General features: G+C 38.5%; 13 protein-coding genes across 13 annotated transcripts; 6 read left to right on the top strand and 7 right to left on the bottom strand.

The window, feature by feature from the left end:
- Positions 1-229: 229 nt before the first annotated feature.
- BEWA_042710 (hypothetical protein) lies at positions 230-1,434 on the bottom strand. The gene is made up of 3 exons (XM_004833628.1): positions 644-1,434; positions 477-609; positions 230-441 (listed from the first exon to the last, which is right to left on the bottom strand). The coding sequence occupies exons 1-3, from the start codon at positions 1,387-1,389 to the stop codon at positions 361-363; spliced, it is 960 nt and encodes a 319-aa protein (XP_004833685.1). The 5' UTR covers positions 1,390-1,434; the 3' UTR covers positions 230-360.
- Positions 1,435-2,224: 790 nt separating this feature from the next.
- On the bottom strand, positions 2,225-3,172 carry BEWA_042700 (ema family member protein; the record flags this gene model as incomplete). Its single annotated transcript, XM_004833627.1, has 1 exon — positions 2,225-3,172. The coding sequence occupies exon 1, from the start codon at positions 3,077-3,079 to the stop codon at positions 2,225-2,227; it is 855 nt and encodes a 284-aa protein (XP_004833684.1). The 5' UTR covers positions 3,080-3,172.
- A 98-nt stretch (positions 3,173-3,270) lies between these two features.
- On the top strand, positions 3,271-5,027 carry BEWA_042690 (conserved hypothetical protein; the record flags this gene model as incomplete). Its single annotated transcript, XM_004833626.1, has 7 exons — positions 3,271-3,701; positions 3,784-3,843; positions 3,914-4,078; positions 4,112-4,175; positions 4,210-4,439; positions 4,474-4,845; positions 4,881-5,027. Exons 1-7 carry the CDS (start codon positions 3,564-3,566, stop codon positions 5,025-5,027), a joined length of 1,176 nt encoding a protein of 391 aa, XP_004833683.1. The 5' UTR covers positions 3,271-3,563.
- Positions 5,028-5,337: 310 nt separating this feature from the next.
- On the bottom strand, positions 5,338-7,511 carry BEWA_042680 (hypothetical protein; the record flags this gene model as incomplete). The annotated part of the gene is made up of 2 exons (XM_004833625.1): positions 5,338-7,353; positions 7,388-7,511. 2 exons carry the CDS (start codon positions 7,509-7,511, stop codon positions 5,759-5,761), a joined length of 1,719 nt encoding a protein of 572 aa, XP_004833682.1. The 3' UTR covers positions 5,338-5,758.
- Positions 7,512-7,814: 303 nt separating this feature from the next.
- Positions 7,815-10,193, bottom strand: BEWA_042670 (glutamyl-tRNA synthetase, putative; the record flags this gene model as incomplete). Its single annotated transcript, XM_004833624.1, has 6 exons — positions 7,815-7,853; positions 7,893-7,978; positions 8,012-8,174; positions 8,209-9,470; positions 9,505-9,716; positions 9,757-10,193. The coding sequence occupies 6 exons, from the start codon at positions 10,191-10,193 to the stop codon at positions 7,815-7,817; spliced, it is 2,199 nt and encodes a 732-aa protein (XP_004833681.1).
- A 431-nt stretch (positions 10,194-10,624) lies between these two features.
- Positions 10,625-13,211, top strand: BEWA_042660 (hypothetical protein; the record flags this gene model as incomplete). The annotated part of the gene is made up of 2 exons (XM_004833623.1): positions 10,625-10,780; positions 10,910-13,211. 2 exons carry the CDS (start codon positions 10,625-10,627, stop codon positions 13,184-13,186), a joined length of 2,433 nt encoding a protein of 810 aa, XP_004833680.1. The 3' UTR covers positions 13,187-13,211.
- A 70-nt stretch (positions 13,212-13,281) lies between these two features.
- Positions 13,282-13,783, top strand: BEWA_042650 (3' exoribonuclease domain 1 containing protein; the record flags this gene model as incomplete). The annotated part of the gene is made up of 2 exons (XM_004833622.1): positions 13,282-13,327; positions 13,377-13,783. The coding sequence occupies 2 exons, from the start codon at positions 13,282-13,284 to the stop codon at positions 13,781-13,783; spliced, it is 453 nt and encodes a 150-aa protein (XP_004833679.1).
- A 707-nt stretch (positions 13,784-14,490) lies between these two features.
- BEWA_042640 (60S ribosomal protein L2/L8, putative) lies at positions 14,491-15,565 on the top strand (the record flags this gene model as incomplete). The annotated part of the gene is made up of 2 exons (XM_004833621.1): positions 14,491-14,740; positions 14,805-15,565. The coding sequence occupies exons 1-2, from the start codon at positions 14,722-14,724 to the stop codon at positions 15,563-15,565; spliced, it is 780 nt and encodes a 259-aa protein (XP_004833678.1). The 5' UTR covers positions 14,491-14,721.
- Positions 15,566-16,027: 462 nt separating this feature from the next.
- Positions 16,028-18,938, top strand: BEWA_042630 (aconitate hydratase, putative; the record flags this gene model as incomplete). Its single annotated transcript, XM_004833620.1, has 5 exons — positions 16,028-16,263; positions 16,330-16,434; positions 16,469-18,690; positions 18,726-18,844; positions 18,879-18,938. 5 exons carry the CDS (start codon positions 16,028-16,030, stop codon positions 18,936-18,938), a joined length of 2,742 nt encoding a protein of 913 aa, XP_004833677.1.
- Positions 18,939-19,103: 165 nt separating this feature from the next.
- BEWA_042620 (hypothetical protein) lies at positions 19,104-21,163 on the bottom strand (the record flags this gene model as incomplete). The annotated part of the gene is made up of 3 exons (XM_004833619.1): positions 19,104-19,129; positions 19,201-20,246; positions 20,313-21,163. The coding sequence occupies 3 exons, from the start codon at positions 21,161-21,163 to the stop codon at positions 19,104-19,106; spliced, it is 1,923 nt and encodes a 640-aa protein (XP_004833676.1).
- Positions 21,164-21,285: 122 nt separating this feature from the next.
- On the top strand, positions 21,286-22,111 carry BEWA_042610 (conserved hypothetical protein; the record flags this gene model as incomplete). The annotated part of the gene is made up of 2 exons (XM_004833618.1): positions 21,286-21,902; positions 21,937-22,111. The coding sequence occupies exons 1-2, from the start codon at positions 21,478-21,480 to the stop codon at positions 22,109-22,111; spliced, it is 600 nt and encodes a 199-aa protein (XP_004833675.1). The 5' UTR covers positions 21,286-21,477.
- A 40-nt stretch (positions 22,112-22,151) lies between these two features.
- BEWA_042600 (mitochondrial import receptor subunit tom40, putative) lies at positions 22,152-23,464 on the bottom strand (the record flags this gene model as incomplete). The annotated part of the gene is made up of 5 exons (XM_004833617.1): positions 22,152-22,513; positions 22,548-22,691; positions 22,728-22,870; positions 22,906-23,157; positions 23,193-23,464. 5 exons carry the CDS (start codon positions 23,462-23,464, stop codon positions 22,152-22,154), a joined length of 1,173 nt encoding a protein of 390 aa, XP_004833674.1.
- Positions 23,465-23,989: 525 nt separating this feature from the next.
- On the bottom strand, positions 23,990-26,188 carry BEWA_042590 (Elongation factor Tu GTP binding domain containing protein; the record flags this gene model as incomplete). Its single annotated transcript, XM_004833616.1, has 4 exons — positions 23,990-24,261; positions 24,296-25,593; positions 25,628-25,778; positions 25,813-26,188. The coding sequence occupies 4 exons, from the start codon at positions 26,186-26,188 to the stop codon at positions 23,990-23,992; spliced, it is 2,097 nt and encodes a 698-aa protein (XP_004833673.1).
- Between the last annotated feature and the right edge of the window lie 966 nt (positions 26,189-27,154).

The following is a 27,154-nucleotide window of genomic DNA, read 5'->3' as shown; positions in this document are numbered from 1 at the left end:
GAGTTTTGCGGAACTTCAGCTTTTCTATTGGGTAGCTTAATAACTCTTTGGCGTACTTATACATACATGTTCGGATTTACATTGGAGACTTTATGTTTGTGACTCTTGAAATCATTGGCACCAAACGGGTTGATTATTCTGAGATTCCAGATTCTGGTTTCGGATGCTCCTACATCTTTTTTTGAAACACTTCAGATAGAGGCTCTCTTGCGTTCTACATAACTTTAGATATTCATTGTAAAATATTAGTAGTGCATCTTGGACGAAGAATTCCGTCGTCAGACACGGTCTGGTTCATATTTTGTCGATTTGGCCGACTCTGAAATGGTAATAATTTTGCATCTATCTGTAATGTGTTGATCATTTGGTAACACTTTGGCCTGTCAACTTGCGCTGCAAAGTGCCGAACGCCCTGCTGATACCTACTGTGCGGTCGAATTCCTAAAGGTAGATGTGATAATATCTTATAAATAAACCTTAATCTTGGCAGCACCACTATTAAAGCTATCACAGGTCCAATTGATCTTATTCTGTAGGCCCATAACCCAAGAAGGTATTTCCCCTACCTCCAATTCAACACAAAAGGCATTTGCAAAATTTAGGCAATTCCTAAAATGATATGAAATTGGAAAAATAGACATACCTCTTCAAAAGATCATACTTATTACCGGGCCACTGTAACTTCAGGCGCTCTACAATTTCATTTACCTCACGAGGGGAAAATCTAGTCTTCCCAAGGTCAATAGTTTTGCGATACACGTGCGATGGATGAAAACGTGGGAATGACTGCATAACACCTGTCCCTCCAAGCGATGTGTATCCGTAATTGTACTCATATCCATAAATCTCAACACCAGCATGATAGGCACCGGCGCCAAACGTCCCAGCCACGACATTTACGACCTTGTTTACTGACTCAAGGTCATAAATGTTCAGATAAACGTGGCCATATTCTGTTGGCTGCGATATCTTTACAGGTTTGCCAGCAGGCTTGCTCGTTTGCCTAATAAACTTTACCTTACCCCTGCTCTTCATAGCAGCAACATTATCACTTAAACCTCTTCTAATCATTCTGTAATCCTCAACGCTTTCGTTACGCACAGTCTGTGCGTTGCTTCCTTCGTGGGCACTGGGTTGGATAGAGTTCACGCCAGTGTTGTAGAGTTTGTGAACTCTATTGACATGCTTTGCGGACAGAATACCGGACGCAGTCGAGTCATTCATTAGTGAACTTAAAACAATCTCTTTTGCGGCTTGAGTATGACAATCTGGGATCCCTGGGTTGTGTACCAGGGATACAGCAGAATCCACGCACCCATATTCGGGTTTATCGGATGGTTTTCTCACTATAGTAGTGATAATACCCTCTTTCTTCTCTCCCTCCACCATTTTGTGAACTTTAATTATCGGAACCGTGCCTTAGGAAAGGTGTGTGTTCCATATGGAGGATTTTATCTGCTATCGATCCTGTGCATTACGTGCACCAGTCTGCATCTAAGTGTCGAACCAATGATTTTGTAATTTTCTTTCATCCATGAGTCAGATTTTGTGAAACTGTCCGTTAATCTTCAGGAACCTCGGTATATTTGCGACTCACCTTTCCAGGGATGTCATGCATGTTTCGTAATACTTAAAGGCTTGAAATTAGTCACATATGTTTTTATGTTTATCAGAAAATGCCTATATTGTACCGGTATACATTTGAATTTACTTTTAGATATTGTTATGTAATTAAAGACGTCTCGAGCTGTATAAAATCTGTCTAGCCGAAGATTATCCAGTACAAATGGCCATTGTCTTTGTAAACAATGCATACACGAGATATAAGTAACTTAACATTTTCGTATATTACCATAATGATAAGATTATGCATCCCAAAGGCTTGAGATTCAGCTTGTACCTTGAAACGGCCTGATAAACTTGTTTCAGAATCGACATACTTGCTAGCATCATGTTCTACTAGCACTAATGAGTTCTATTGGTCCACTCACAGGACAGGAACGGATCTAAAGTTTGCACATGACGCGGAATCCGGTATCATATACTAGGCAGGGCACCTACTAGTTGAAAGCATGACGTCCGACAAATCATCTACGGAATGAGAAAGCTATTATGCAGGGAACTCCAGTAAAAATACAAACTGCGTTCTGTATAAATCTCACTGTGTAGCAATAAAATATTTAAGTCAAAATCTTGAGACTGTTCCATACTTGTAATTGGCAGTTTAGAAGACGGTAGAGAACGCAATAGCCAAAACAGCAAAGAATACGCTGTATGCGGAGAATCCGTCGTAGATAGTTTTATAATCAGCAGAGAATGTAGAATCTATGCTATGCAAAATTTCGGCGGCGGTATCAACCTCAACTCTGGTCCAGCCCTCCTCAGTCTTTTGGAAGAATACCTCCTTGATTCTACTATCGCCCTTGTAGAGATAAACAACTCTAGCTACGCTCTTTTCACCGCCAACAAAGACGCACAATTCCGTCACAAACTCTTCTTCACCCTTAATGAGGGTATCATCGTCAGCAACAAGTTTGCCGACACGCTTCTTTTCTGAAGAGAATGTGTGCTTCTTACCAGATCCAAAAGTTGTAACGGTGAAAAGAGGTCCCTCGAGTTTCTCAAGGTCAACGGTGGCAACCTCGCGTCCCTTTAATAAAACCTCCTCATAGAAGTCAATAATTGGCATTTCTTCATATTTGTCACCATCCTTCTTGTAAGCAAGATGTAGAGCGTTTTCTACGGCAGCGGTTACATAGATCTTACCATTCTTCATATGCTTTGTCACAGACTTAGGGGAGTAAGCTTCCAAATTGAACTTGGTAATAAAGGTAGAACCCTCGAACACCTTTTCAATCGAATAACCTTCATGAGCAGTGAAGAGAACTACGGTTCCATCTTCGTTTGGGGTGACAGTGACGTGCTCTATAACATCCTTGTTGACATTTACAGAGGCCTTTCCAGCTTTGGACTCAGATCCTTTCTTCTCACTCTTCTTCTTCTTCTTTTCGGCGGAAACAACGCCAGAGGTTGCCAAATATATGAGAGCGATAGCTCCTAAGACAGACTTTGCAATCATTTTAATACCTTAATTTGCAAATTTTAGCAAAATGATGGTATACGTTGAGTGTTCAGACTACCAGAGACAAAAAACACAGAGATGCGACGTTCCAAAAACAAGCAGAAAAGTGATAGACATGCCTGGGCGATCCATACCACGGGCAAACCCTACTTCTAGCTCATCCGTGTCTAAACCTCAGTGAGTTGTATGTTGTTCCCGTATTGCTTTACCGATCTTATTAGGTTGATATTTGAACCTCAATATGAGTCTTCCCAACTTTACTTTATTGCTGAGGAATCAATTCGGCATATTTTTCGCTTTACAGAAGCCTAACCCTACATTTAATCCAGATCCAGCGTTTTTTTTCCTCGTTCCATTTTTCTATCAGTACCTAGATGCGTACAATATGTTTGTATGTTCTGTTTATGCTGGGATGTGCTCCTAAAGGTTAGCACTGTGTACCTTTGTGTGATGTTGTATACGGATCTTCTCTTCTTTTAGTATGTACCGCACTTCCCCTTGTCTCAAGTACATTTCGTCTGTATTTTCCCTAGTATCTGCTGATGGTTCCATAAATGAGGCCGATGAGGTCATTTGTAAGATCAGGGACCTTATTTATTCGTCTTCTCTGAATAAAACCGTAAGAATCCTAGTATTATCTCCAATTCGTGGTGTTTATATGCTCTTAAAGTTGTTTTTAGACATCCTTTGTATTTATTTAGGTAACCTTGGTACATCCCTCAACTGTTGGACTTCCAGGTCCCGTTATTGACACTGTTTCGGTATAATACATAGCTTTTATGTTCTATAAATTTAAAGTAATATGTCTAGTTGGATATTTTTCTCATTTAGAATACGAGCTTTCTGGTGAAAGGTGTTCGGCTTTCTACTCTCTGTGATCTTCGTTTCTTATCGACCTGGATAATACCCAAAAGATTGATTGTATACAATGTAACTGGAAGGCACCCAGTAAATACTAATTTCTTCATCGATGTTTCCTCAGTATTACACCTAAAGGTAAGTTTTTAGTATTTTAAAACCAAACTGCAGTTGGATTCTGAAGCATATAAAACACTTGGCCTCTCCAATTGCACCGAAACTCACAAAAACAACGGTAAATCTTAGAGCTATATGTTAACCTCATGCAGATGACACAATAGTCCTGAAAATTGACTTGAAGGAGTTGTCTGGATTTAGTGGACCTACGAAACGGTACAAAAAAATCCAAAAAAGTTTATCGCACGTGTCACCAGCTACCGTGATTATATCCACAGAAAGGCTTGATGAAATCAATAAAGATGATATTATGGCTGCGCTGAAAAATATAGGCGATGACGTAACTGTAGAAGTACTTGTAGCAACTACAAAACATATAAAGGTTCGTTTGGACTCAAGCTTATTCCACAAAATAGATACCCCAAAAGATCAAGCATCAAAGCCTAGGAAACTTGAATTTCTATTCTTTGTTATCAGACAGCTGGAAAGTTGTAGGAGATACTGATACAGGCCATTCTGGTTTCAAACGCAGAAAAATCTCCTACTCTGAAAAGGATCTCCATCCTTCAAAACCTAATCTAGAAAAGTTTGTTGAACACAAAAATTCAATAGAGAAGATTTATAATACTCTTGAAAAAAATAAAGATGGAAGAGGCTCGCTCATTGGAGATCTTATTCATGAGTTGGATCAAAAAAATCTACATGAAAAATCCAATCAGGATGGTTCCTTGAACCATCCAATTTCTCAGTTGGTAAAATTCATCGATATGGTAAACTTATGGACAAAGGTTTGTCTATCTTATATCATTCAACTTTGCTCCAGAACGATCCCTTGGAAAATCTCGAAACTGAAACAAAAGATTCACTAAACTTTTACAAGATTGATAATGGAATCATATCATCGGAGTACATATTTTGCCTATTTAAGAATGCATGGTTTGCCATTGAATCATTATTCATTACAATTTAGCAAACTTTTGTCAAACGGGTCGAACATGTTTATAATTTCAATATACACATTTCACAGTGAATATAATAACAAGGCTCCCATATTTACTGGTAAGTTCCTTTACCTTTAATATGTACCAATTCAGACAACTCCAAAGGATACACGCACATTGTTTGTAGCAAGATCGAGTCTTCCAACGATATTAGCGTTGTAATTATCAAATCGTGTTGAATATATACATGGCTTTATATTCTTGCCATTTATAAACTCTACACTCGGGTGTCAGGTTGCTTGCAAGGATGACGTTTTGAAGATCTGCACTACTGGAAATACTTCCCTTCTTGATCAATTCTGGTTTCTAATTTAAGCCATGTTTGGATCATGATCACTGGTATGATACTTGTGCGTTCGTTAAAAGGCTTATCGCGGTGTGTAAGAACGTTTTGTTCTGAAAATAGACATATGGTCGGGAAACCATCTGCTTCTACTCAAATTCAGTTTATAAATTTCAATAACATGGCAAGTCTATGTAATGCTATGCAAAAATACGCTCTGGGTCATCCTTCTCGGCCCATGAATCTTCCAACTGCCATAAATTATACAATCGCATGGGAAACAGAATTAGACGAGATTAAGAACGAAATTCTCGCAAAGACTTGGGCAACTAATATGAAAAAGAAGACATATAAAAGCAAAAAACGAAAAAGATTCATACGTATAGGTGAAAGATTACTCAGAATTAGTTGAAATTTTTACAACTCCTGATTGGGATCATATGTACTCATATGTTTGAATTTTTCTTTATTATCTTTCTCGTGTACTGCCTTGTAATCTTCGTAAATCTTCTCCATCCAGCTATAAAATTCCCGTCTCTTCCTAATACACTCAGTAAATTGTCCATCATCAAATCGTTTGCCTTGTTGTGCGATTTTTTTGTACATTCCTGACGCTACTTTCTTAACAATGAATTTCACGAAACTCATGGGAATCTTGGCTTCCAAAATAATATTCAGGTAAAACTCCAGAATAGTATGTTCTCCCGCTGGAAATAGAACAAAACATATCTCTTGTCCCCTTTGATAAGTTTTGGCTGAGAATTTTTCCATGACATGATCCAAGAACTTATAATCGTCACCGTCACGACTTATAACTTTGCCGGTATCAGGTATTCCTCCCTTCTTCAATATTCTGCCGAACTTTTCAAACTCACCCTGAGTATTTGGTGGGTTACGACATGCTATTACAACACAATTTGCCTCTTCAAGTATATTTGTAGATAATCCATACAACACCGTTTCTTTGTGGCCCATAATGGGATAGTCACACTTTTGGTAAATGAGTTTACTGGTCTTTGTATAAGCATGTAAATCTGATGCATCTTTTACAAATGGTACCCATGCAGATGAAAACTCTGTTTCATTAATAATAGTCAAGATTTTCAAGAGATCATATGGAAGCTTTCCTCTTAGTTTTATCGTAATAATATCATTCTCCATACGATAGACAGTCTCCAAATTCTTATGTGGTTCTCTAACCCATCCTTCCTCTTCATTTTTCACTTTCAGTTTGTTTATTTGCTTGAACAACTTTTTGCTTCCAGAACTAAACATCTTTGAAATTGACTTATATCCTACAGCTTTGGAAATGTTGCTAACAATATCTGGGGATTTTTCAACTTTAAAATCATCTGAAAATGGTGAAACCTCCTCTTCTTCCTCTTCCTCACTCAGTTCATCGGCATTTACTGGTTTGAAGTTAACATATGTTCCATCCAATTGACCATGAAAACTAGCGGGTTTTGCAGTTGCATCCTGTTTAGGCAGTTCTGGCTCCTCGCTTTTTGGCTCCAAAGTCAATTTCAGTGACACTGGCCATAATTCTCCTATTATAGGTTGACGGAATGTTTCACATGAGGTCCTTAGCTCCTGTATATTGAACAGAGTCAATGCATCTAAAACAAGTAGTCTCTCCACTAAATTATGTCTGTATGCAGTATCATTTGCTATTTCTCTTAATTTTGTTACAATGCTCTCTGGGACTGAAGCAGGAATGTTGGCTTCCAAGTTCATCAACGGGAAATAGCGTTGTTTATCTAACAAGTCTGCAAAATCATGCCTCTCATCTTCCTTGGCATATATATCGTGTAACTTCTTGAATATATTGCAAATAATTTTGTCAGCCAAGGTGTTCCTAGTCTCATAGATTGCATGCTTTGCGGAAGCATTGCTTCTATCTATGAATAGAAGGAATGCACGCTCAACAATCTCTGGGTCCAAACCACTAACATCTTCCAAATTCGCAGGTAACTTCACCTGCTTACCAGAAACAGAACCATTGCATTCGACCCCTACATATCAGTGATTATATCACTATAAACTTACCAGAAGAATTGGCAATGCCCTCTCCCTCTGTAATACTGACTTTTGATAGTTGAGATGTACAATCCTCTACTGTATGAACGGAACCATGTTCATCAACTCCCGCTTGAGCGCCCTCAGTCGTCATTTTTACACAAAATGCGAATCTATTTGTTTGAAAATACTGGGTTCTTGGGAAAGTGCGTCAATCTATTGGTCTACAATTTCATTTTTCGGAAAGCTGACAACGTCACTACTGTATTCAAACTTCAAATTCATAAAGACGCACAATTTTGCGCAAACTTAATCTGTTCTCAAGGCTACAGATCTCATACCTACCTTCTACGACCACGAGCCACGGAATCTGCATTAGTGTGCAGCCGGAGTATTGACTCATCACTTTTCATGTACAGTGAGGATAGTGTGTAATATTTAGCAAACTAAATGTGATTTAAGAACTCTTTCCTTGGGTCTTTTTCACTTTTCCGTCCTGATGGCGACAATGAACTCCCATAAATAGTCATCTTACCGGAATCTGAACAAAGGTCATCTTTCCATCATCTGAAACCTTATCCAATATGTAATACCCACGCCTTTCTAGTTGGAGCATATCACCTGTAGTATCGTAGAGTCAATGCAATTAAATACCTTCTTTCAAGTGTCTCAAGTTAGCTTCTCCCAAACACTCGGTAACCCATTCGGTTTGTGGTTCTAGGAATGCCCGTATACTGTCGTCATCTGTCAGAAGCTGAGCGTCTATTTTATCCACAGTTATTAAATAACCGTATTCCGTCAGTGTACATGGTACAAGCTGTACTTTTATTTTGCGATATAATAAAACTAACCTGCCCAGGCAAGTTTGGTAGCCAGTGCAGTTTTTTCTTGGTTGATTTAAAGTTTCCAGATGGATTCAAAGCAGCCTCCCATGTCTCAGTATTGACAAAGGCATTTCCCCATCTCATGAGAGTTATTTCTTCATTATTCTCAATTAGTTCTGCATCAGCTTTTTCAATCAAAACTGAATCTGTAAACCAAATATCACATTCTCCCAATTCTGCATTCTTTGGATGAAGTGCCCTTTTAGAAGTATCATTTCCAGAAAAGTTTGTTAATTTAAGAACGACATAATCAGTGCCAACAGCAGCATACCTTGGAACTATAGGATCTATGATCTGCTTGTTTTTTGCCCACAATTTATCCCATTCCATCAAGTTCACGGATTTAGATGGACCCTGCTCCAATACAAAATCCAGGAGAGCCTTGACTGTTAGGCCTCTCCTCAATATACCTTTTACAGTGGGCATGCGTGGATCATCCCATCCTGTTACAATACCATTATCAACAAACCATCGCAATCGACGCTTAGACAAAGTAGTTTTTACAAAATTCATTCTGCTAAATTCATATATTTCCACATGCCTCATATTGCACTTTTCCAAAACCCATTTATAAAGTGGAATTCTGTCAGAATATTCATTTGTACGCAATGAATGTGTAACTCCCTGTAGAGAATCTATAATTGGGCATGCGAATTCATATGTTGGATAGATCTTGTACTTTGTTCCCTGTCTATGATGTGGAACGTCAACGATACAACGATAAAATACTGGGTCTCTCAATGATTTATTTTTGCTGCTCATGTCCATTTTAGCCCTCAAACAGTTTTTAACACCGACTTCACTACCTTTCATCATTTCTTGAAACAATAGCAAGTTAGTCTCAACACTATTGTTGCGGGCCGGTGATTCTATTCCTTCACCTCTTTGCTTACGCATAGTTTCCACATCAGTGTCATCGCAATATGCATGGCCATCCTTAATGAGCTGTATGGCATATTCTTGAAATGTGTCAAAGTAGTCGGATGTGTAGCTCAACTCATCATATTCAATTTCAAGCTTGCCCAGATCTTCCAGGATGGATTCTACGTACTCATCCTTCTCCTTACATGGATTAGTATCATCAAATCGTACGAGTAATTTGCCATTGTATTTCCGGGCAAAATAATAATTCAGCAAAGCTGCCTTGGCATGACCAATATGCAAATATCCTGATGGTTCTGGTGGAAACCTCGTGACAACATGACCCTCTATAGCATCCTTTAAAACACCTGAATATTTATAAGTCGAAAAAACTAAGTGTACCCTTGTATGAATTGTCTTGCTGTTCTTGTTTTGTGAATGGTTTCCTAAAGACTTGTTTGTTGATTATCCCCTCTAAAGACCCTAGTCCTGTGGATATACCTAATATTGTCATATAAATCAAGATGATGGATATACCAGGAGAATTTGAGACGAATTTATACCACCTCGCAAGGTGTGGAAACTTTGATTTGTGAGCATCCAAGTCAGAAAATCTGTATAATTTTAAGTTCATTTTATTAAATGAACAAGTACCTTCTTACAAGACTGTAGTGTAAAATGTCAGCAAGTGATAGGCGATAACCAATGATGTATGTTCTGTATGTCAGATGAGTATTCATTCTTCCTAGATATTCTTCGCCCAAAGGATGCACCTGCTTTTTTTCCGATAACGCTTTCTTTTCAGTTGTAAAATTATCTAACCAAAATGTCAATTCGGATTTGTCGGCATCCAAAAGCTTTTCACAGTGAGGGAGCTTTTGGCATAACGATGTTAGCAGTTCGACTTCGTTGCAAGGCGTATTATTCAGTAAAAATTGGTTGTTAGATAGTTTATTATCAAGCAGAAAATCCACTAGGAGATTACTCTCCTTCTCTAGATACTTTGAGATGCAAAATACTACAATAGCGCCAAGAGGAGGACTTTGTACAGGATAATGGACAGTCAATTTATCACCACTACCTTCCGTCATCTTTAATAATGATGTATGTGAATTTTAGGCAGAAATACCTGGACTGTTTGGTATCTGTAACTGTCCAGACACCATAGCGTGAGTTAATCAGGTAAGATTACATTTGTTATCTATTTTTGTCCATATAATTGGTTGTTGTGTATGTAACAAGTTTATTTCCCGTAAAAATCTTCTGAATGTGATACTCAAGCAACGCTGGTACAAAATATCGTTACACATTGCAATTACTCAACTTATACTTCCATAGAGGAAGGACTAAGTATTTACGGGAGATTATCCCTATTAACCTCATTTCATTCTAAATTTCAATCTTAGATTAGGGTTCCTATCGTAGAAGTCATACTTTAGACTAGTAATAATGTAGTTGGAACGAAGCAACTTGTATTGCATGATATAGAATTGTACTCTTGTTTAAACTGATAGTTTTAAAGATGGCGCTCTGTTTTATTCATCTAATAGAGGCTGCTGCCCTTATACTAAATGCCATGGGTATATTAAATGAAAGGAGAGTACTAAGACCACTTGGATTGGATAAACCAAACTCTACAAGCAATATAAAGAACCAATTGTCTCTCCTATTCCACTCAGTACGTACGTATCTGCGTGCCTTTCTGATAGTTATTAATATCTTTCTGATACTGTTAGAATTTGTAACTGGGTAAAATTCTCCCTATTTTTACTCTAATCCAGTTTTACACTAAAAACGCATTGTAAAGTACAAGTGGTCAATGAAAAAGCGAGAATTAGCTTCGACATCAAAGGCTAACCCTGGTTCTGTTGAAGAAGCGGACCATGTACCCGGTTATAACTCTAGCACAACTAAAAATGAAATATGGATCATACACAAGGTATTATCTTTAATAAGTGGTTATGACGCTAGACCATTGTTTGTACCGTTAGTGTCTGGAAAAAGGGCATCCCTAGGTGTATTTCCTGAAATAATAACAGTTTCGCCATCGGTAAATAGCCCACATGTCTCTCCTTCTGCTATTAGATCGTTGCTACTACATATTTCTCGCCTTGGATCTGCTATCCATCTCTTGTTCAAACTGGAAAATGCTCTGAATACCACAGACGATCTGTCTCAAGCGTCCATAAACAGAAAGCCCTTTCCTCATACACTAAATATTTTGATATCCAACTATGGGAATGAGTTTAAAGGTGAACCAAAAGGAACGAACTATGATATAGCATATGACTGGAATTGGAATGAGGATTTTGGTGGATTTTGCAGTGTCCTAAAAATGCTTCTAGATGATTGGCGCTTTATAATGTTTGACATACAAAAAAACTACTTTAAAAAGTTAAAAAAGGAGTTTGGGGAAACTAATGGTGATAAAAATAACGTAATTACAAACAAATTTATGCCAGAAAGAAAATATGATGCGGACTCGTTGAAATCACCACTGATGGATTTGTATGACTTTAATCTCTTCAGAAGTGAAGATGATTCTAACAATGAAAAAATTGAAAGTGAAAATGTAGGAGTATATCATTTGTGTATTAAACTAATGTCATATATGCCAATTTTTGGATCGTTGGCGAACCTTATGGAACTTTTTTTAAACTCTATGGCTTTAAAGGAATACAGAAAGTCAGACATGTGCAATGTTATGATAAATCTGTTATTGTTACTATTGAGAGATTCAGAAGCGTCTAAGAACAAAAACTGCACAAATCTATATAAATTTTTGTTATTTAACACGATGAAAAATTCAAAAGGTAGTATTTCTAATTATCTTGGATCTTCTATATTCAAATCATTCAATGGTAGCATAGAAAAAATGATGAAAATAACAAACACAATAGATATTATCAATCCTACTAAGAACAGAAATGAAACTCATTGGCCTCAACATCTCTACCTACCAGAAAATCTAGCATCACTTTGCAGTTACGACGTTGAACATACTGAACTGAAATTACTCGAACGTTTGGACTTCCAATTCCAGCTAAATATTAAGGTTGGATCGAATTTTATTAAGAACATTCTAGACGGAAAATTTTATTTCAACCACTATTTATATGTGCTAAATGGAATTGTGTCCTTACAATTTGGGGATTTTGCTGAATCCCTCACAGAACACTTGCGTAGTGGATCTTGTGGCATACAAGAACATGAACAGACTACTGAGATCCTATATAGTGCCATATCTGACTGGATAAAACATAATAGTTTCTGTACACTATCAGGTATTTCAATATCCACCCTCTCTGAAATAATATCTTCACTTCACTTTGAAATGGAACCTCAAATCACAAACTCAAGAGGTTATATTCAGCACATAACGATTAAAATTGTCAAAGATGGTCCTATAACTATGTTTTTGACCACTGAGAGCATGAAGATGTATTCGGATATCTTCATGCACTTTATAAGATATACAAACTTCAAGAATGACGTATACTGCATTTTATTAAAATCAAAGGCGCTGTCTGATGAAATGTTTAGAAAATATCTTTGTAAAGTATCATTATTGTTGATTCATTTGATCCACTGCTTCAGTACTTATTTCTCGTGGGTTATAAATAAGTCATGGAATATGATACATGACATTGAATACGGTATAAGTATAGAAGAAATGAGAATGAAACATCGTAACTATCTGCTATTTTTAACCCAGGCTCTGTTTATACCTGTTGATTGCACTGATCCAATTTACACACTTTGCAGGCTAAACGAGTTGGTTACAAATCCAATTACAGAAATATTTAATATTCCACAAATGGTTCTTTCTGTACTCGAATCCGGCAATGATATCGATGATATCCGTATAGTCTATGAAAATCTAGCAAATTCAGTAAATGTGTTAAAGGGAGTATTTGAATCAAGAATCACAGACAGTATTCTGGATTTAGGGAATTATCATCCACTTAACAATGATTCCAGAAGTGATACTGATGCAAAACCATCAATATGTAATATCGTCGCCATCTTTCGCAACCTGCTTTGCTTCAATGATAGGGAAAACGCTAGGGTTTTATCATTTTGAAAGTATTGATTTAATTTAATTTTCTCCAAACATGTATATGTGTAGTCTGTGATATTCAACTTGTTTATCTTCTTTAAATGCTAGAGGCGAGTATGATGGAAGGTGTCCAGGGTCGAGATTTCAACCAGATACGACCTCTGAGTAGGTTTTTACACATGTTTTCTGAAATACAAACTGATAATTTGTGCAGATATTAAATTGTCCGTCTCTCTTTCCTTTTCGGGTTCTTGTATCGCAAGTTTGGGTAACACGAAGGTTAAATGTCTAGTAAATTTACCAAAACCATCGAATAAAAAGATATTTGGAGACTCTGGATATATGAATTTGGAAATAAAGTCAAATTCCTCGGTACATTCGAGCAAAACTCTGGATATTTTAAGGACTTCCATACTGGAGGTCTTTGAAAGGCACATTATATTCAAGGATTATCCACGCCAAGTCATAGATGCATTCTTAATAATACAAAACGATGACGGAGGGCTTCTGTCTGCATCGTTGATGGGCTTATGTCTAGCTCTAATCGACTGTGGAATCCATGTCTCTGACATTATCTCCGCCTGTTCACTGGTACGTATATCGAAGCAGACATATCTATAATCAGTACATATTCACTGATGTGGACGGTAATCTCAAGACTGCCTTAGATCTGACGAGTAGCGTACGTCGGAATACACATAATTCATAACGTCGACAGGAAGAAAAGTACTACGAGTCCGTGGACCCAGGGATAACGGTGCTGCATCTCGGTTACTGCTCAAATTTGAGCACTATCGCATATCTACACTCAACCGGGTCGTACATGAGCGGCGAAACCTTTCAAAAGGCAAGACTCCAATTCTATTCTCATTGAATCTACAGGCTCTAACAACAGCACACTCCGCTTGTAACGTAATAAGTGTTGAAATACTAAAGGTTCTAAAGGACCACAACATGTGGAAATCCGAACAATCACACATAACACTGCAGACAGAGTACATGCTTCCGAGCGTTTGATTCACATTGTCCTGTGCAGGACCTCATCACATTCATGAGCATACTAAGTTGTCATTAAAATACATGTATTTAATAACCAAAAGCCCTTCGCTAACGCGCGGGGGATGGCAAGTGTAAGGTGTCCGAGTAGATAGTATGGACGCTGTTAAAAATCCATACACAAGCAGAAGACATGTGTATTATGATAAAAATGTAGCAGATTGCTAGGAATATAGCGACAAAGATGATAGAGGTCGGAGGTCTAACGGAGGAACAGGGTGTATACAGACGAAGGTGGGGAAGCTCCCCATGCCCTTTCATCGACAGCATATCCGCTTAGATACTAAGATTGGCCCCTGAATCGAATCAGGATATTTAAATCATTTTTAAGTACAATAAATTTAAATTGTTTGTTCAAATTCTGGGGAAATTGACAGATTGTCGTGGGATATTGATTGAATCACTAATCAGTCCCTCGTCTTTTTAAATTTACGTACAATATTTTGTCAATTCGTTCATTTTATTTAATTCTTTTCAAGTTAAGATATCTCTGAGCCTTCGCAATGGGTCGCGTTATTAGAAGTACGTTTTCCATGACCAAACCAGATTATTCGTTGTCATTTCACAAATATAACCCAATTTATAGGTCAGAGGAAGGGTAGAGGGTCCGTTTTCAAGGCCCATACACATAAAAGAAAGGGAGCCGTCAAACTCCGCAAGTTGGACTATGCGGAAAACCACGGCTACGTCAAGGGTGTTGTGAAGGATATAGTTCACGATCCCGGTAGGGGTGCTCCCCTCGCAAAGGTTGCTTTTAGGAATGCTTACAAGTTCGGCACTGACACTGAGCGCCTAATTGCAGTAGAGGGTATGTATACTGGTCAATTTGTCTATTTCGGTACTGGAGCATCGCTATCTATCGGAAACTGCTTGCCTCTCTCAAAAATGCCAGAGGGTACTATCATTAGCAGCCTTGAAGAAAAGAGGGGTGACAGAGGTCGCTTGGCCAAGACATCTGGTACTTATGCAACTGTTATTGGTCACTCTGATGATGGCAAGCTAACCAGAATCAGACTCCCATCCGGCACCAGAAAAACCATTAGCTCCTCCGCAAGAGCTGTAGTTGGTTGTGTTGCTGGCGGTGGCAGAATTGACAAGCCATTGCTCAAGGCTGGTGTTGCCTATCACAAGTATAAGGCCAAGCGCAACTGCTGGCCAAAGGTTAGAGGTGTTGCTATGAACCCAGTTGAGCATCCTCATGGTGGTGGTAACCATCAGCATATTGGTCATCCATCCACTATCTCTAGATTGGCTCCTCCTGGTCAAAAGGTCGGTCTTATTGCTGCTCGCAGGACTGGTCTATTGAGAGGAAGTAAGAAAAAGAAGTTTGCCAAGGGAGACTTCTAGAGCCTTGCTCAATAAAATCACGCTTTTATACAAATTTAGATAGTAGTATGGGAGGACTGGCTCCGCGGGTGCCTAGTATGGCTTTGTACCGGGTATCATTACTCGCTGTAAGTTCATTGTTTGACTCTTTAGAGGTGGAGTTTAGTCTAGATTGGTATCTGTACCCGTGGGAGTCTGAGCCTCCCAGCACAAGATTGTATGGAGCGCGTGCGCCGTCTTACTACATAAAATATTCACGCCAAAGTTTTCTTTAAAAAGGCATTTCTGCTAAGTGTCGTTTTAAGGAGGCATTAGTGTGCTGTATGTGCGTAGTATGCCTTAAAGACGCTAAGTTCTTTCTTACGGATACTACTCGAACATAAAGAGTCACAGCTCGTTCAGATAAATAATTCTTCGTTGTAGGAGTATTATAACTCAATTTTGTGGATTTTATTGGTGCTATTTCGTCAAATAGCTGATAATATGTCGCAACTCATTCCCGGGGCACTCGGTTTGAAAGTTAACCCCGGTATGCTAGGACAAATTAGGAAAATGTCGTCATTGAGGACTAATCCATTTGAGAAACTGAAAAGGTCCCTTAAGGGAACTGACAAACAATACTTTGCACTTCCCGATCTTCAGGATCCACGCTTGTTGGAGCTCCCATACTCCATTAGGGTCTTATTAGAGGCTGCAGTACGCAATTGCGATGAGTATAGGTATGTTCACATCGATTGTGTCAATATATACATATTATCTATCGGAGGATCATTATAATACTTTAGCACAACGAGTGGTGATGTAGAAAAGATTCTGGGATGGTCCAAAAACAGCTTAAACAAGACAGAAATCCCCTTTATTCCATCAAGAGTCTTGTTGCAAGACTTCACGTAAGTTATATTAAAGACGAGATATAATATTTAGTGGAGTGCCTACAATTGTGGATTTGGCTGCTATGCGTGAATTCGTCTCAAAGGCTGGAAAGGATCCAAAATGCATTAATCCGCTTGTTCCAGTCGATCTTGTCATAGATCATTCTGTACAGGTAGATTTTAGCAGAAATGCCAAAGCTCTGAAATTGAACCAAGAAACTGAAATGAGTAGAAACTCTGAAAGATTTAGATTCCTCAAGTGGGGAGCACAGACCTTTAAAAATACCCTAATTGTACCTCCAGGATCTGGAATTGTTCATCAGGTTAACTTGGAGTTCCTCGCACGTTCCCTATTTGAAAAGGATGGATTATTGTATCCAGATTCAGTTGTCGGAACAGATTCCCATACAACTATGATTAATGGTTTGGGAGTTGTTGGTTGGGGTGTAGGTGGTATAGAGGCTGAAGCCACTATGCTTGGGCTACCAATATCTATGGTATTGCCAGAGGTTGTTGGATTTGAATTAGTTGGAAGGCCTGCAGAAAATGTCTTCTCCACTGATATCGTGCTTGCAATAACTTCAATATTGCGTTCCGGTCCAGGTGTTGTTGGAAAATTTGTAGAATTTACTGGAGAGGGTGTCAAGCATCTAACTTTGGCTGATCGTGCCACAATTGCAAATATGGCACCAGAGTACGGAGCCACAATGGGATTTTTCCCAATTGATGACTTAACGCTCGACTATTTGAGGCAAACCGGAAGAAGTCCAGAGAGGGTTGAACTCTTGGATAAATATGCACGTGAAAACTGTTTGCATGCCGGAGCGGCTCCAAACACAACAATTAAATATACATCTGTTATCAGGCTAGACTTGAGTACCTTGAAGCCGTCAATTGCTGGTCCAAAACGTCCTCAGGACAATATTGAGGTTACAAAAGTTAAGTCTACCTTTTCAACTCTCCTAACTTCTAAAGATACTAAGGGTTATGGAGTAGAATCTGATAATAAGCCTTCCAAATTCACATACAAGGGAGAGGATTATGAGCTCAACCATGGATCCGTTGTTATTGCAAGTATAACATCATGCACTAATACGAGCAATCCTAGCGTTATGTTAGCTGCTGGTTTGCTAGCCAAGGCTGCAGTAGAACATGGTCTCTCTGTTAAGCCATACATCAAAACTTCACTTTCTCCAGGTTCCAAGACAGTAACAAGGTATTTGGAATTGAGTAACTTGATCGATCCATTGGAAAAGCTCGGATTCTATATTGCGGGTTACGGTTGCATGACTTGCATCGGTAACAGTGGTGAATTGGATCCTGAGGTCTCAGAGTGCATAAACAACAACTCTCTTGTAGTTGCTTCTGTACTATCTGGAAACAGAAACTTTGAAGGTCGTGTACACCCACATACTAGAGCGAACTTTTTGGCCTCCCCACCACTCGTTGTGGCTTATGCTCTTGCTGGCCGTATCAATATTGATCTTGCCACTGAGCCACTTGGTGTTAGCAAGAAGACTGGCAAACACGTCTACTTTAAGGATCTTATGCCATCCAAGGAATTGGTTGCACAGGTGGAGACGGATCATGTCAAAGCTGAGCTCTTTAATGAGGTTTATCATAACATCACCGAGGGTAGTGATTCCTGGAAGGCGCTAGAAGCTCCAAAGTCTGAATTGTATCCATGGGATCCAGAATCAACCTATATTCACCATCCCCCCTTCTTTGCTGATATGAGTTTGAAAGAACTCAAACCCGTTTCTCCCATCAAGGACGCCTCTGTATTGCTTTACCTAGGAGATAGTATTACTACTGATCACATTTCCCCGGCTGGGAACATTGCAAAGGGATCAGCTGCAGCACAATTTTTGACTAGCAAGAATGTTCTGCCAAAGGATTTCAATTCTTACGGATCAAGGAGAGGAAATGATGAAGTTATGGCCAGAGGTACATTTGCAAACATAAGGCTATCGAATCTTTTATGTCCAAATCAAGGGCCAAAAACTATACATCATCCTACCGGTCAACTTATGAACATATTTGACGCATCCCAACTATACAAGAACAGCAACACAAATCTAATCGTAGTTGCTGGAAAAGAGTATGGTACTGGAAGTTCACGCGATTGGGCAGCAAAGGGACCAGCATTGCTTGGAGTCCGTGCTATCATTGCAGAATCATTCGAAAGAATTCATAGAACAAATCTAGTTGGTTGCGGAATTCTTCCTCTACAGTTTATGGACGGACAAAATGCTGCCTCCCTCGGAATCAAGGGTAAGTCAATCTCCTGGATCATCATCACATTGCAGGAACTGAGAAATTCACCATTGAAATCACAAAAAAACTTGGCCCAGGTGAAGTCGTAAACGTGGTCACAGATACCGGACTCTCATTCCAAACAAAATGCAGAATAGATACACAAATCGAGGTAAGCTTGAAAAACAAATTATACAAATTAACAGGGGGAATATTATGCCCATGGAGGTATTCTACAGTATGTTCTCAGGAAAATCTGTAACTAGCTATTTATAATCTGTACGACCCTGCTAATCTTATGAAAACTAGTCTTTGTGATATATCTCATTGTTGAGTTCAAGACTGTGTCCACGTCATTTTTACTTGTCTTTCCATGTTTACAAGCAGAGAATATAGGGAGCTGAAACCTGTGATATTTGTCCTGGTGCTCCTCAAACAGGTGCTGCGTATGCATGTTCTGCAGCTGCGTGTTGTACATCAAGTTTTTACAATTCAATAAGATACGCCATGTAGACGCATGACTCATACCGGCATCAGATTCATCTTTGTTGGCGCCAATGGATATGAATAAATCCAGGTGATCGTCTATGAGGGACCTCAAGCCGACGTTGTATAAAGTGCTCAATTCTTGTAACGCTACCAAGCCAGGACTTGTGCATACGAAGCTACCGTCTACCAAATGAACCTTATCTGAAAACTGGTAACCAAGGTCATTCAAGTATCTTCCACTTGGTCCACGAACATAGGTTGGAAGTGCGCAAGATGACCAACCTGCTAGCCACATTGGTGCGTACGGAGTACTTTTAACGGTACCGAGTGAAGAATCCCCGTAATTTCTAAACAAAAACAACTCATATGGATTTGATTTGACATTTGTACAAGTGATCATACAAAGGGGTTCAGGTTTAGTAATCATGAAGTCTGTACCCAAAATGTCAACCCAGTTACTTTTAAACTCCTCAGTATAATAGCGATCAAAAATCAAACCAGAAGGAAGTGAATAATTCCATTTGAATAGACCAGAAATGATTATTTGCCACTGCGTTCTCAACTCTTTGATGGTGTATCCCTTTAGGAGACAAAGAGCTATTAGGGCACCTGTACCTGTGCCACAAATAAAATCAAAATAGTCAGTGAGTCTAGACTCTTTTTGTTTTACTTCATTTAAGTGTTTTTCCAATAAATACAAAGTAGCTATGATAGAAGTCCCAAGGTTTTCACTATTATCCAGGGATAATATACGAAGCCTTCTACGAAACTTTAGAGGAGTTGGAATCCTAACGAAGGTACCACTATAATATATCTTATATGCAAGCCTTGGTTTTGGATCAAATTTCGAAGGAACGATTTTAAACTCAAGAATTTGCCTATCGGAATTGGCGTACAAAAGAAGAATTTTTGTAGCCGTAGGCTTCACAGTTGGGTTTCCAGATAACTTTATCTTAAAATTTCCAGAATCAATGACATCATCTAGCATAAAGTTGATATTTCTAGATTCACTAATGCATGTATACTTAAATTGGATTCTAAACATGTGGAGGTTTAAATGTGGCTCATAAACATGTTTTGAATTCCTGTAAAAAAGAGTATAGAATCCCCTTTTAGGTAAAACAAGTGGAGTAGTATCAGAATCAATAAACCCAGAAAAGACGCTATCACCCAAGCGATTGAAGATTGCATCATAGCTTGTTGCTTTCCATGTAAGTTCCGGTTTATCGGCAGCTGTGCCCACAGCTTTCTCTGGCGACAACAGTTCAGAGGGGGTAAAAACTTCAAACTTTTCGCTATCTATTTTCATGGATGATGGCGAGTTTTCAATTCCGCTGTTTAAAATATCTCCATCCTTTGCATTAAAATTATTATTTGTGCCTTGTTCGGAACGATCCAAATTATGTGCCAGTTCGGGTTCAGATACAGAATCTTCTTTCACTTCAGTATCCAAAACACGTGAAAACATTTTGTCGATTTCATCATCTTCCTGAAATCCAGAGTTCGGTGTTTGGTCCACAAACGGATGAAATGTGGATTCCTGGAGCTGAGGACTAGAGTCTGTTTCTACTAACATATTCACTTGCGAGGACGCTTTTCGGTTTAACTTTGTTTTCCCGCTCTTGTAGGTATTCACCTGCGATGAATAATCAGTAAATGGATTATCCGAGCAAGACTCTTCATCTTCAGCGCTGTATGTGTATAGTTCAAAGCCCTCGTCATCTTCCATTACCTCTTCCTGGTACTCATCATCAATAACTGCATGAAAATTATCTTCTTCTAAGTCCTTAAATACCAGAGGGTCATGAGTTGGTGAATGATAAAAATGCTCGTCATTTTCATCTTCGGAATAAAATACATCGGATTGCGATGAATCACAGCTAAGTGCACACTCATTCTCAGAGACTATGCTCTGTAATATTTGGCTGTGTGAGACTTGCTTCAATAAAGCGGATTGCTCTGCTTCATTAGGGTTAACAACCTCGTCTTCATTCTGAGTCATGTTATTATTCGTGTATCATTTAGAATGTGTGTATTTGTATATTTGCAAACAATTTCTCAGGAAAATAAGCCCAGAGGTAGATTCGTCCGACCGGAACTGCCTCGACATCCCCATCCAGGCACATTCGTCATATAAAACCGCCAACACTAAACCGTATCTATTCATCTTATAAATTTTTATGGTGTATGAGGGTCTGGAGTTAGAATTGCATCTTGTTCTTGATTCTTCCACCGTGTTCAATCCATAAGGCTCTGTAGTTGGCAACATTGGCCATTTGGTACTCTGATCATTTGAAATTATCACAAATTGAGCATATGAAGGTACAAAGGCTCCCTTATACTACCTGTTTGGCATCAGCCATTCGTCAAAACAAAGGAATCACTCAGAATGTAAAATACGCGGCCAACTTTTCATACATACAGCAAACCAGATTTAATTCAACTCATACTGGAGCTTTTGGAAGCTTAGGCACACCTATATTTCAAAATTCCGCCTTCAAACAATTCGTAGATTCCTGCGTAAAGTCATATGAATCCAGCAAAGGAGAAACAGACTCGGTAATGTCAGAAATATTAAGAGGACATAATCTCGTCCTGCTCATGGAAGGAACTATGGACAAACCAAAGTCACTCTGCGCTGCAAATATAGCAAAAATGTTCACACTTTTGCAAATCGATGATTTACATACTGTCGACGTATTATCCAACAAGGAGGTTTTTGGCTACTTGTGCGCCAACATGTTTGTTTTATACATTATAAACATTTAACTTTAGGGGTGAACCTGTAAGAAATATCCTGTTCAAGGGAGGGAAACCTATCGCTGGTCACGATGAAATACTAGAGCTTTTCGTAAACGGAAAGTTGCTACAAGCTCTCCAAGTTGAAAAGGCCAAGACACGTTACTCTAATAAGGAATTTTCTGGTCTCCTGCCTATCGCTAACTATTAAATAATTTACATATTAACTTTTAATATGCGATTCATACCCTCTAATTCACCATTTCCTCAGGGCCTCTTTGCTCAGGAGGGGGTGGAAGCAGATGCATCATGAAACCAAAGCGATAAATATTGTTCCAGTAGTCGATACAACCACTTACCCCAAAACCAGAAAAGTCTTGGGCTTGCATGGCAATTCTTCCACAGGAATCTATGTTACCCTGCACTCTGGCATGTCTGAACATATAATCCCATCCAGCGCGCAATGCTGAGTCCTTGGCTGTGGGAGTAAGTTCCAATTCTGCGGCTAGTGATAGTCTATCGTTCACCTTTCTAGTATATTGAACCCTGGCACAAGTAACCTCATTTTTTGTGAAATCCGCAAGTTTGAAGTTAGGTTGACGAGTTAGTTGGCCTACATTACATGAAGGATTACAAATGAAACATACATGTAAATATATGATCACCCTTTACATATCTTGCTGCCAAAGAACCTATTGATGCGCCATTGATGTTGATGTATGTTAATTCTGAGCCAACAGAAAAACTTGGAACAATCTGATGAGTGTATGCAACATTCCATATCCAGGTTCCTACAAGCATGTATAAATATATTAATATAAACGTACCTTGCCATGCGCTCTTCAATGATGCTGTCCAAAAATCAGAAACATAATCTGCCCCGATTTCAAATGCATTTTGATTGTCAAACTTTAGGCGTGAGTTAGTATTCGCTCTAATTTCCAAATTCTTGTTAACTTTTACCAGTCCTCTAGGAGTACATGTATATAATATGTATTCTAGTACCTGGCAACAATATTTCCATCCAAACCTATTTTTGCCATAACAAGGGACTTTCCATCATCACTTGCGTAGTTAGCTCCAATCTGATAAATATAGCCAACATCCCTTAGCAATGTACCCAAAAATAGTGTATGGCTGGCTTGTAAATTGGGAGTGATTTGTCTATCTGCTTCCAACCTAAACCCATCGTAATTGTCTTGAGTCATGACATTCTTGTATTCCCGTGTCAAGTTCTCAAAAGTAAGTAAATCGAATCTGTATATTGATATTACTGGGCGTCCAAAACATACGGTGATATAACAAACGGTGGCTGTTCTACAGGTTGGCCTGATGCATTCTCAGAACAGTATGCTACCTTCAAGATGCCAGCAAGTTTATCAGATATAAGATTTTTGTCGAAAAGGGCGTCCTTTAGCAATCCACGGGTGAACAGATCCTTCAATTTAGACTTGCTATCCTCTGGGATAAAGCTGCTCCTCCGGCCAGTTCCGCCGTCTCCATTAGAACTAATGGAGGTTAACAGATTATTGCAAGTTAGGCAAACGTTGCGAAATATGGTCATTTTATAGATGATAAGATAATAAACACGCCGTAGTCAATAAAAGAATAGACAACGTCTATATATGGAATTGCAAGTTTCGAGCGTTGAATTCAATTAAATATTATTACTCTGCCACAATCCTAGCATTCTAATTTTTAGAATCTAAACTAATCTTTACAAAGCAATAAGGGTGGTCAAATTACCGATAGTAATATGCATATCCCTTAATATCCTGTAAATGTTTGCGATCTTAATTTGAAATGGAGAGTACGTTTGCGTGTTATCTCAATATGAAGGTACCTAAGTTTTGTTTCACAGTCCAAATCCCCATCGTATATGGCTCAACGTTCCGTCGACACACTTTGTTTAGTTCAGACGGTATCACATGTGTAGAAGTTGCATTAAAGCTTAATGTTCCTTAAGGTATGTGCACTAAGGAATTCACAATCACGTTGATTCTGACCATATACATGTAGAAGGTTGTTCTATATAGGAATTCATATGTATTATGACCCTGCTGTATATGTCAAACTCTATATTATAGTCTCATGGTCGTAGTGCCTTGAGAATCTCTTTGTAGGCGTCTGCTGGAACGCTAACATTACCTACTTGTGCCATCACTTTCTTGCCTTTTGCCTGATTCTCCAAAAGCTTTCTCTTTCTGGAGGGATCTCCTCCACTGCACTTTTCAATGACGTTCTTTTTAATCGCAGGTATACTGCCAGAAGCTATAACACGCTTGCCAATCGAGGCCTGAACTGGAATCTTGAAAAGTTTCTTGGGAATTATCTTACACAAAGTCTCAACCAACAACTTTCCTACAGAAACTTTAATAAACACGGACATACGAACCCGTATCATAAGCAGAAGCTCTAGGTGTTATCGTGGCTAATCCATGAGCTTCTTCCCCGTTGAGAAGAATTCTCAGTTTACACAATTCAATCTCCTTGTAAAATATATCGTGATAATCAAAAGATCCGTATCCATTTGTTAATGACTTTAACTTATCAAAAAACTCGGAAATAATTTCAGAGAGTGGAACTCTGTAGTTTAGCACTACTGTATTGGTTCCCTCCATCTCACTTTTCTCTACAAATTCTCCACGTAGTCTGGACAGTAACTTCATTACTTTTCCAATGGTATCGCCGGGCACTCTAACTGTAACGTTCGTCCATGGCTCCTCAGTAAACTTTATTCTAGAATCTTCAGGCCAGTGAACCGCATCATGAACAACAACTACTGAACCATTAACTAGTGTGCATTTGTAAGGCACCGAAGGCGAAGTTATTACAACCTCTGCACCGTATTCCCTTTCCAACCTTTGGACAATAATGTCAAGATGTAAAAGCCCATTAAATCCGCACTTGAATCCTTGACCAGCTATGCTTGATTCGCATGGTTCATATATAAAGGAGTGATCATTCAATTTGAGCTTATCCAACGCCGCCCTTAATTGAATATAATCAGTAGAACCAGTAGGATAAATTCCCGCAAACACGGTAGGTTTAGAGTCTTCAAACCTGTTTATAGGTTCAACTGTACCCCTTTTTACAGCAGACTTCAATGATATTGTGTCACCCACTTGTATTTTGGACGACTCCTTTATATTTGCAGAAATCCAACCGACCTGGCCAGATTGTAATGATTCTGTTTCTTTCATTTCTGGCAACAATATACCCAAAGAAGAAGTTTTTCCACCTATATCAGTGCCAATTAGGGTTATCTCATCAAGCTTCTTTAATTTTCCATCAACGACCCTTACATAGCAAACCACTCCCTTGTGTACATCATAGTGGCTGTCAAAAACAAGGGCACGAAATGGTTTATCCAAGTGTATCTTAGGTGGTGGAATTCTCATTACAATAGTTTCCAAAATTTCTTCTATTCCAATACCCGTTTTGGCAGAAACCTTTAAAATCTCATCATCTTTAAAACCAAATATTTCTTTCAAGTCTGAAGTTGTATTTGCGATATCACAATGAGGTATATCAATTTTATTAATCACTGGTATAATCTTTAAATTGTTTTCAATTGCGATTTTTGCAGTTGTAACAGTTTGTGCCTGGATTCCTTTTGTACCGTCAACAACCAGAATAGCACCTTCACAAGCAGATATTGATCTTCTAGCCTCGTGATTAAAATCAATATGCCTATAAGTTAATGCCTAAAATGCTAATAAATTACCCTGGAGTATCTATAAGGTTGAGTTGGTATGTATTTCCATCAATGGAGGAGTTGTACTTTATCATGGCTGTTTGAAGCTTGATTGTTATCCCTCTCTCTCTTTCCAATTCCATATTATCCAAATATTGTTCTTGGATTGAATCAGATGGAACTATACAGGAATAAATGGCAAAAACAAACGATACCTGCTTTGGTATACTCCAAGAATCTGTCTGCCAAGGTAGATTTGCCATGGTCTACATGGGCTATAATACAAAAGTTACGTATTAAAGTCCCATCTAATTCCTCTGGTCCAGTACTTTCGTCGTCTAATCCAGATTTAACCCCGAAATTATGAGAGTTTGTAATTCCTCGTTGGTTAGAGGCTGTTAGCTCGGAGCCATGACTCTGATAAATTGAATTAGGTCTTCTAGTAAAGTCAATCCTGCTTCCTGTTGGTTGTTTGCGATAAATTTCGGTAAAATGTGGACTTAAGTCCACATGTTCCGATACATTTGGAACAAATGAAAGAATCCCTGGGATTTGGGCAACGAACAGGAGGATGGTATTACACCATACCATTACAATTATTCTTCTATGCCATAAGATTAATTCTGGTCGTGTGTGTTAGGAGAATGGGCTCCTAGCTCAGGAAATGTCGTGTCAGCCTTCCTTCTTATTAAACCCCAAATTCACTTTTAATTTCCCGTAAAAATAGAAATATCTGCTAACAATGGTCAGAAAACTGTAATGATTATATAATTTCCTTGGAATAGTTTCAGTACTAATTAGTCTTTACCAAAGAGTCAAATGCCTTAATTTATCAACATTTTTTGCAAGACTCCAAAGTTTTCTGGCGTTAGTCTTTGACTTAGTTCCAAGCAGCTCAAATTTTATCCTGTTATGGACTTTGTAATGTTGTTCCTCTTCAATCACTTGAATCCATGGGAAATGTGTCAGTAGAAGGAGGTTTTCCTCTCAACCGACTGTCTATTCTATGAAAACTACCCGGTAAAACTCTATGTAGCTAGCTAACAACTCGGGTAGATATGCTAAATAGTCCTACAAACCTGGTTATACATGTCATTAAAGTCTAAATCGTAGATTTACTCGATGTTTGTGACATAACATATTCATTTATAATCGGAGTTGCCAAAATAAGATGCTGTATCTATTTGCCACCCTCCTCCTCTTGTTATACAATGCCAACAGGTTGGCTATGGAACTTGAAGAGGTAATTTCTACGGACATTTACATCGTAATATCATATATAAATGATATATAATGCCCTAAAGTTTGGTATTTAGGTAACCAAAAGGGTCGAGGATCAAGGTAAAGCATAAGAATGCATTTAAACTCTAGACATTTACAAAGCTGAACAAACTGTATATCACTTATAGACTGGATAAAGAAAAAAGAAAAGTTCAAGAATGGAGAATTATACAGTCAAGAATTTCTAAAACCCATTGTATTTAATGCAAAGAGTTAGTTTCATCATAAATTTAACACTTTATCAAAGGAACTATATACCCTTTTACATTAAGTCAG

This window comes from Theileria equi (assembly GCF_000342415.1).
Source record: "Theileria equi strain WA chromosome 2 map unlocalized gcontig_1105316255037, whole genome shotgun sequence".
NCBI lineage: Eukaryota > Apicomplexa > Aconoidasida > Piroplasmida > Theileriidae > Theileria > Theileria equi.
Note: the sequence above shows the minus strand (reverse complement) of the source record. Positions and strands in the feature narration are given on the sequence as shown.